This window comes from Alexandromys fortis, unplaced genomic scaffold, assembly GCF_014885135.2.
Source record: "Alexandromys fortis isolate MF-2015 unplaced genomic scaffold, M_Fortis_MF-2015_v1.1 scaffold_78, whole genome shotgun sequence".
NCBI classification, from domain to species: domain Eukaryota; kingdom Metazoa; phylum Chordata; class Mammalia; order Rodentia; family Cricetidae; genus Alexandromys; species Alexandromys fortis.
The window spans coordinates 5,296,643-5,306,507 of NW_026067977.1; the positions used below are offsets into that span (position 1 = coordinate 5,296,643).

The window sequence follows — 9,865 nt, forward strand, 5'->3', positions numbered from 1 at the left end:
TAGGCAATAGAGAAGGCAAAGGAATTTCAGACTGAAGAGAGTCAATTGGCTGAATCACCTTATTAACAGATTTAGATCTCTTACCAGTCTCCATTTTCCAGATTTCTTTTTAACAACAAATACAGAATTCCAAGGGCTGATTGATTCTTCAGTATGCTGAGCATTTAACTGCTCCTGTATCAGCTGTTCTAAGGCCTGCAATTTCTCTGTTGTTAAAGGCCACTGCGCAGCCTATACAGGATTGTCTGTCAACAATTTTAAAGGTAGAGCTGTTGGAAGATCAGTGGCTCTTGTGCCCTATTCTTGTACAACCTGAATGGTTGATGGCTGTTCTTTATAATACCTTCTAATACTTGTCCCAAGAAAATACATTAATTTATGGTTTGTTCCTGAGATTGGAGGAATGTTAATCTGAGTATTCCATTGCTATAACAAACCATGTCCCCATAAGTTCATCGCTATGTTAGCTATCTATGGCTTACCTTCTGGCCCTATACATCTGACCCATCTCATGCTCTGTTTTACCTGAGATGAAGTTTAATTCCCTAAAGTTGAACATTTACCTCCTGAAGAAGACAATTTGATGCCAAGATTCTGGTGCAATTATTGTGACATCTACACCTGTGTCTACAAGGCCTTCAATGACAATGTCATTTATTCATATTTTTAATTTTGATCTTTGTTCATTTATAGAAGCTTGCCAAAATATTTGCTTTATGGTTTCTCCTGAATTCTTCATTCTCTCTTCAATAGCCTTTCTATCATCCAGAGCAATATGGTTTCTTATAATAGGCATTAGGTTCTTTAATTGTTCTGAGAAGGAATTTCCTCCATGATTACAGGAAATGACTGAAACAAATTAGGCATAGGGGCCGCGAGAGGCCTCTTAAGTCATTTCCCAATGGCAAAGGGTTACCTTGACTGTCCCTTGTTGATCTACATTTATTAGTCCAATGCCTACCTTTGCTACAACGTCTGCATAATCCAGAATGGAGGTGACTTCTGTTTGACTTATGCTTAGGTAAAACATTGATTCTAGGAATGCCCTATTTACAATCCATTTTTAGGTGACCTTATTTACTGCAACTGAAACACATGACATTTCAATTTTTCTTTGAATCTCTGGAAACACCTCTCCTATCCAAGTATCATCATGGCCATAAGATTCAATATTGATTGTATCTCAGATCCATTCTTCCAAGGGAGCAGATCTTGCCTTTAATGTACATTAGCATTTTCAAAAGCCAGAGATTCAATATCATTTGTCTAGCTTCTGAATTTGGTGTCAATCTATTTACAGCTGATGTCAATCTTTGTAAGATATTCGTGATGTTTCCTTTGGGCCCTGTATAACTTTAGTAAATGATTCAATTTTATTTCCTGCTTCTCCAATTCTGTCCCAAGCATTCCATGCTGTATGGCATAAATCCAGGTTACAGTTATCATATAGAGATTGTCTTTGTACATCAGCATAACCTCCATCTCCAAAAAGGTGGTCCTGGGATATTTCCAAACCTCTAGCCCTATTTTGTTGTTCAATGGTCTTAGCCTCATCTTTCCACCAGGTCCTCTTTCCATTGTAACTAAGAACCAGGCTCCAAAGACTGCTACAACCAAGTCTCATCAGTCTTGAGAGATAATTCTATTTATTACAAGCTGACCATGAATTTAACATTTGTTTCACAAAAAGTGAATGCATGCCTTATGAGACTATCACTTCCTTGAATCTCCTTAAATATAACATTGGCACAGAATTCCATTTAATTCTTACATAGCCTTGGGGATATCTATAATTTGGCAGTTGTTCCTCCAAGGTGACTGAGTAAACTAAATCTGGTTGTTTGAAAACCTTAGGCTGGTCCTCTCTACTTATAAAGCAAGGCTGAAATTGGTTCTCCATTAAATTTCTCTGTCTGGTTCTGAATATCTTTATAATCTGTTTTAATAAGTTTTTCTAAGGCTTGTATCTTGGCACTTATATCAACCAACTTTTTCAAAGATAAATCAAGAAATATCAAACCAACAATAAAGATTATCAAAATGATACTTAACATTATACCAATCCTGGTTAAATTGCTCATCCTTTCATTTAATTGTTCCAATTTTATACCATCTGTTGTATAATACAGAGACCATCTCTATCAAAATAGTGTTTCCCATTTTTTAATGTGGAAAAAAAATTCTCTCTCTTTTAACTAATTCCTCCCTTTAAGAACTCCCAATGTCTCACCAAATCAGCCCACAATTACGGTGAAATGTGAGGCTGCATGTCTGAGTGAGAACACAGGTGGTGCACAGCCTGGCTGAGGACAGCTGCAGCTGCTATCACGTAACTGTGAGCTGTGAGTGGCAGTCCAAGGAGAGGGGGGTCTAGGGAAAGCCCACAACCCACAGGGGAGAGGGAGCTGGCTATCTGAAAAACACACAGGACTGTGCGGAAAAAGCATGTGTGGTGGGAGCAGCCTGAAGGCAGAGTAAGTCTAGGGTGGGTGAGTCCCGTGGTGTGTGGAGCCCAGTGCTTCTGGAGTCTGGGTGGCAGCTGGAGATTGTTGTAGAGAAGCTAAAACAGGAAAATCCCCAAATCGCTCAGAGGCTTAGGGGGAAAAGAAAACCTAGCCAGTGGGGCAGTGACTCCCGTGGGAGCCCCCACATGAGCCAGTGGCTGAAAAAGTCACAGGCAAGTGGCTTTTTTGTGAATTCATGCCATAAAGCATAAAGTTGGGCATCAATTGTTAGTCGTATAGGTTAGTTTAGTACCAAATGTTGCATGAATTCTAATTGGTCTTGTTAATTAAAAAAAAAAAAAAAAAAAAAACAGAGCCAGATACTGGGGCAAATGTTGAAAGATCAGAGAGAGAAAGGATCAAGTCACAGTCAACTCTCGCCTTTCTAACTCCTCAGTGGAAAAGGTCAACCTCATGTCTCCTCCTGCCTTACATTCCTCTCTCAATCCAGCCATATCACCTCTTGTCTGTCTGTACAGGCCTCCAGATCTCTATGGTTAACTAGTAGCTAACTCCACCCTCTGATCTTCAGGACAGTTTAATTTGTTAGAGTAGAAACAAGATATCACCACAAGGAGTAGTGATACACACCTTTATCCCAACACTCAGTAAATGGAGGCAGGAGGAGGAGAAGTTCAAGATCATCTTGGCAATGTGGTGAGCTCGAGGTTTAGGGGAGAAAATTGGAGTAAGAATGAAGAAAACATATGCAAAATAGAATAATAAATCTTCTGACTTGCTGAATATCTTTTTATTGAGAAAACAGGTAGACTACTAACAATAGGGACAAAAAAAACCCAACACAATAAAGGCAGAAGAAAAAGATTACCACAGGGGGGGGGGGGAAGCTGATAACTGGGATAAACACACAAATCTTTCAAAACATAAAAACCAAATAAACTTGAGAGCAAAATGACTTTTATAGAAGGCATATGATAAAAAGACAGTGAGGCTAAAGATAATAACCATATCAGTAGTTTCAACTGGCTATTGAGTAAATTCAAAACTATTTGCAAAACAAATTCAGAAACTTTAAGAATAAAAAGATTGACAAAGACACATCATGTAAACACAGATAGAGTGGTAATTCTAAAACCTGACAAAGAAGATTTATAAAAACAAAGTTATAGATAAGGAGTTACTTAAAAACAATCTGTATCAGGTTAAGGACTCTGAACTTAAAATCTACAGTCAGGAAGACTTAAGAAGACAGTCAAGAGCCAGGTGTGGACTTCAAATACAGAAGAGACTTAAAACAACACCCACAAAAGGTAGGCTAGATTGAAGTGAGAAGACAAGCAAGGGATCTTAGACTGGGGTAGGAGGCAGCTACTGCCTGAGTACCTATTCTAGGGCAAGTGCTTACATACATATTTTCAGTAAAGTAAGAAGAGCAAATAAATCAAGGCGGTCTTTAATAGTAAACAAAAGAAAAAAGGCAAACAAGCCTCCAGAGTGAAAGTTAGTATCCACAACAATCTACAAACATATTAAAAAAGAAACTGTGGTGGTTTGAATGAGAATGACACCCAAAGTTCATATATTTGGTTGCTTGGTCACCAATTAGTAGAACTTTGGGGGAAGGAAGTGTGTATAGGGGGTGGAGTTTGAAGTTTCAAAAGCCCATCCATTCAGAAAGCTCCCTCTCCCCTCCCCCATTCTTGAATAAGCTCTAACCTCTCCACTACTGCTCAGTGCCATGCTGCGTGCCAGCTGCCATGCTTTCTCTGTGTACTATCATAGACTAGCTCTCTGAAACAGTAAACAAGCGCCCAGTTAAAAGTTTTCTTGCATAAGCTTCCCTGGTAATGATGTCTCTTCACAGCAGTAGAAATGTAACTAAGACACCCCCCCCCCACACACACACACACAAAAGGATGTTTTTACATGCCTCTTACTTTTTTACTATTTTTTTAAATTCTTCCCCAGACTCAAACTTACTAAAGCCAAAATATAGCAGATATGATTTCTCATTATATATTTAAAACAAAAAGCACCAGTACATCAATATCCAGATTCTGTATTAGGACTAATAGCTATGTAAAAATTGAAATTAATTACACATGGAAGGCAATGTATACTTCTTTCCTACTGGGGGATAGTAGATTTTATATATAGCCAGTAACAGTTTAATAAGATACTTGTTTGTAATGTACAAGGCACTGACTTTCAAAATTTATTTGTAAGGGGACTCAGCAGTTAAGGGCACTGGCTGCTCTTCCAGAGTTCAATCCTAAATTCAAATCCCAGCAACCACATGGTGGCTCACAACCATCTGTAATGAGATCTGGTGCCCTCTTCTGGCCTGCAGGCAGACATTCAGGCAGAACACTGTATACATAATTAAAAAAAATCTTTTTAAAAAAATTCTTAAGAATAAAATCCTGTTAATAACAGATAAATAGGAGCTGTAGCAAAGACTGAGCAGAGCATCAGCTGCCCTCCCGGAGGACCATGTGTTTAAGTAACCCAACACACACATGACATCCTCAAGAGATTTATCTGATACCTTCTTCTGGACTTAGAGGGCAAAACACTCATGCAAAAAATAAAAATTCAAACTTTTCTTTTTTTAGTTTTTTGAGACGGGGTTTCTCTGTGTAGCCTTGGCTGTACTGGAACTCACTCTGTGGGCCAGGTTGACCTTGAACTCACAGAGATCCACCTAAAAGTGTGTACCACCAGCACCCAGCAAAAATATAAACTTTTTTTTAAAGAACAGGTAAGTACATATTTTAAAATTGTGGTCATCACTTTGTTACAAGTCACAACATGAAACGTCAATTTTTCTACTGAAACTGACCACATACAGTCTTTAGGAGAATTTTCTCCTCCTTCAAACTTTTGTTTCACTCTGTCTTCACAATTTCATGCAAAATACATTATTTATATTTGCATGTGTGTGTGTGCACCATGTGTGCAGGTCAGACGACAACTTGTGGGAGCTGGCTCTCTTCTTCCACCAGCTAGGTTTGAGTAAACATACCCAGCCTTGGCAGAAAGTCCTTTTACCCATTGCTCAAACCTTTTTTTTTTTTTAAATTATTTCACTAAAGTATTTCTAGCTGTTTAATTAAGTAAGTGAGACATTTCAGTCTCATTTCTCTTATGTCATCATGTACTTACATGGGATGGTACTTAAGTAGAGATTATCTCTGATGACTTGCTGAAGTTTGTGGTCAATTGATCCTTTCTGAAACTGAAGACTCAGGTAGTGCCGCAAATCTTTATTTATGACTTTGCCTTTAAAAAAAAAGTAATTATTAGATACTCACTTAAGTATATAAAATAATGATCAAATAACTTTAAATCATTTAGCTAATAACAGGACAAGGAAATCAGTATTTGATTTACAAGAAGATAAGAATTCTATAGGTACTGTAATTAAAATAAATGACTGCAATATAATTCAGGCATAATTTTATGTGAAGGGAGAACATATAGTGCAGAGAATGTGATGAGCATTCACAATAATTTCATTCAGTCTCATGGCTTTAACTACCACCATATTTTACAAGTTCCAAATTCAGATTCTTACGTTATCTCCACTTGCACCTCAGTCACATACACTGCAGACGACACAAGCATCTCAACTTTCAAACAGACAACACAAGACTCTTCCACTATCTCCCCAGTTTTCTCTCTTAGAAAATAACAGCACCACCAGCAGGAAGAACAAACCCTAACTCGAAGTCACCTTTGTCTTCTAGATCTATCTAGCAGATTTTGTCGGCTGCACTTCCAAACCATATGCCGCTGCTCTCCATTTTCATCAGTGCCATTGGAATCTACTCTGCCACCGCCATCCCACCAGGAGTTCTACCAGCAGACCAGCACCCATGTTTTGTCTCCTTTCTTCCCTGCCCCTCACACAGTCACCACAGTGAGACGGAAAACAGATTAGGTCAGTGTTAGTGCCCCCATCCTCATGACCTACTGCTCAAGATGCAGTCGGTCCCACAGGTTCCAGCTGTGGCAATCTCTAACCCTAGCTGATTCACTGTGCACTCCTGATCTTTGAAAAAACATCTGGGCCTGAGACCAGGACCTTCCACCTGTCACGAGGCAGAACAGACAGTCTACTTGTTGATTTCTAAATAGAGTGAATAAGTAAGACAGTCAAATGTTTTCTATTATTTATGTGGGAACAGTAAACAGAAGGTGAAGAAATCTCAAAGCTATAAATTTGTAACAAAGACTGGTTTATATAAAAAGGCAGTGCAAACATTGTTTATTAGACAAGACTGTGGATAATTAGAAAAGATCGATGCTCAGACAAAACATTATCTCACTGCATAAGAGATAACTACCTGACTACACTGTATTTTATTTAGAATAACACACTTACATCAAGGTTTCATAACAAGATTACTACAGATCAGTTTACCCTTTCATCTACTATTCCATAACACTGTATCTCTATAATCATTTTTGTTCCTTTCTACTACATATAAATATGCTTCACCTACATGGAAAGATGGTAATATAACTAGGAATCAGTATTTTTCTAAAGTTTAGAGATAACATAGGGCCTAGTAATGAACACAAACAAAAACAACTCCATTCAATGTCCTAACAAAAACAGGCACCGAAGGGGGAAGGGGAACACTGGGATTAAAACAGATAACCCTAAAGATATTTACAGTGATGAATGAAAAACAACCCCTATCTAACAGGATGCTCATCCCAGGTATTTAGGGTGCCAGCCCAATTCAAATATAATCATATTGTCTTACATTTTATGTATACTCCAACAGGTATTCATTGCTGAGTAGATGCTAAAACCTAACACATAATCAATACTACACAATATTCATTTTACAAAAATCAACCAGATAATGAGTTCATTAAATTCTTTTAAAAATTGGTAACAGGTATCTCAAGTTATTTGTAAATATTTAACAAAAGATTTGGTGGATTCCAAATACATGGCTAAAAGTATCTGAGATATTTGGATAGGTATTTTGGGGATGAACAGAGAAAGTGTCTATTTCTTTTTCATTTAAAGAATAACAAAGGTTCCAATATTCAAAACTTGGCTCTCCAACATATCTTCAGGAAAAGGTTTAGTCTTGATAAAATGTAATATAGGTATAATTAAAATCGAGCCAACACTTTATAACTCATCCTTTTCTTTTTAAAATTTTCTTTTTATTTATCCTTTGTGTCGTTCACATCATATCTTCTGATCCCACCCATATTCCTCCCCTCCCAAGAAATAAAACAAAATAAAATTTAAAATAAAAAAGGAAGAAAGGGAAAATCTTGTCGTGGAAGCTGCAGTGTGATGCAGTAAAGCAGGAAGTCACACAGTAAATCCCTTTTTATCTGTATATTTTTACAGGCATTCGTTGCAAAGAATCATTGGATCAAGGCCACTGCTCTCTGCTACACCAGCAATGCTGGGCCCTCACTGGGATTCTTCCTGGGCTTCCTTTTGTTGCCTTGGTTGTTGCCCTGCGTCACAAAGATCCTGCAGCCCTGGGTTCGAAGGACTGACATACTCCCAGACCACAACTATCACCCCACCCCAGGCTCCAGCAGACCACAGATGGGGTGGGCCAAAACATAACCCTGGTTCTGGGCCAGTCTACCAGCTCTCCTCTGTCTTCACCACTAGGGCCAAGCTGGCCAGTATTGCCCTGACTAATTCAGAGAATGAGCAAGAGGCGGGTGGGTCTTCACCCCCTCAGGGCTGGTTCTTCCACACCCACACCTACAGGGCCAGCTCTAAGGTGCTGTCCAGGTGAGGTGTAGAAGCCGCAGCTAATGAGGGGAACACAGAGTCATCTCTAACTCTTATAATCTCTGGGCCAGCTCTTCCACCTGCCTCAGGCGTTGATAGGAGCAGGAAGGTAGGCAGATACCTGATACAACCATATGACAGATGAGTACTAGGGATAAATGTCTCGTACTCACAACGTAATTTACTTTTCTTCCACTCAAAACTTTCAGGATATGGCACAACCTAGAGATAAATATAAAATGCTAAAACATAGATTAGATTTTAAGTTGCAAAAATAACTTTATGAACCACCATGTGGGTTCTGGAAAACAAACCAGAGTACAAAAAAGAGTAGTAAGTACTTTTAAGTATTAAATCAATTCTCCAGCACCTCCATCATTGTTTTTGTTTTTTTTTTTTTTTGTTTTTGTTTTTTCAAAGAAGACAAATACTGTAACCCTCAGTGATTTATATATAATGAAACTTTAATAAAACTGGTTAGTTCACATAACCTTAACATTTTAAGGGCATGGAAAACATCTACTTGGGGCTAGAGCAAATGTTACTGAACAAATATAAACAAAAGATTCTTCAAATGTGAACACTCTTATCTAAACAGCCTATGCTTTAAGAATTATTACTGGGGCTGGAGAGATGGCTCAGAGGTTAAGAGCACTGGCTGCATTTCCAGAATTCAATTCATAGCAACCACATGGTGGCTCATAATCATCTATAACGAGATCTGGTGCCCTCTTCTGGCAAGCAGGCATAAAAGCAGGCAGAACACTGTATACAGAAACAAATCTTTTAAAAAAAAATAATTGTTAGTCTTTGACTTGTATTCTTTGATTTTATGAATAATGAAACTGGTGTATGAAATTTAAAAATATACATATCAGACAAAGAGTTTGGGTAGATGAAGGTAACTGAAATTTCAAGTGTATGAAAAAGAAATTCTGGAACTCCAATTTCAATGTACAACTCCTTGGGAATTCACAATTACAAATCTATCTTTACTGAATATGCAAATTGGTATTCACCACCAATTGTCATTGAGAAAGCAGTGGATAAAGCAACTGGCTATTGTCTGATAAACCCTGAGACCTGTTGGCATGGGTTCAGGACGCAAACAACTGGAAATCAATCTACCTAAACTTCATCATCTTTTTAACAAGGACAGTAAGGAGACCTTGTCAACTTCTTGCTAAAGTCAAAATACAACATGTCTTTACTATTTTTTAGTCTAGAAGCAATTATAAACTGTGGGAAAATGCAAAATGGAAGTCATTTTGGTGGCATTTCTTGTTTCTTAGAAATATATATAGATTCATAGTGATAAGCTGTTCTTTTCTAAATACTTAGAATTTGTTTTTTAAAGTTTTACTTTAGGTTTTGATGCAGTCTAGACTACAATAGGGCAATAGGCTTGTGTTTTCACAGTCTATGAAACATTTCTCCCTCTTCAACTTCTTACATGAATACTTCTCCTCTATGATTTGGGAGTGGGAAACAAATTACAATAATTCTTAGGTCATGTCTGAGGCTCTTTAACTCCAGAAATCAATCCATTTAAGTCTTTTTAATAGTTCAGCTGGGAACATAGTGGACAATGAGGACTACTGAGAACTCAAGAACA

At 37.9% G+C, this 9,865-nt stretch overlaps 1 protein-coding gene across 2 annotated transcripts in view; it reads right to left on the reverse strand.

Moving 5' to 3' along the window:
- Positions 1-9,865, reverse strand: part of Magi3 (membrane associated guanylate kinase, WW and PDZ domain containing 3) — a 206,975-nt gene that overhangs the window by 103,668 nt on the left and 93,442 nt on the right. For both annotated transcript variants that reach the window (XM_050157476.1, XM_050157477.1), the window contains exon 2: positions 5,631-5,747. In XM_050157476.1, the coding sequence (XP_050013433.1) occupies positions 5,631-5,747 (117 nt within the window). The remainder of the gene's footprint in view (positions 1-5,630; positions 5,748-9,865) is intronic.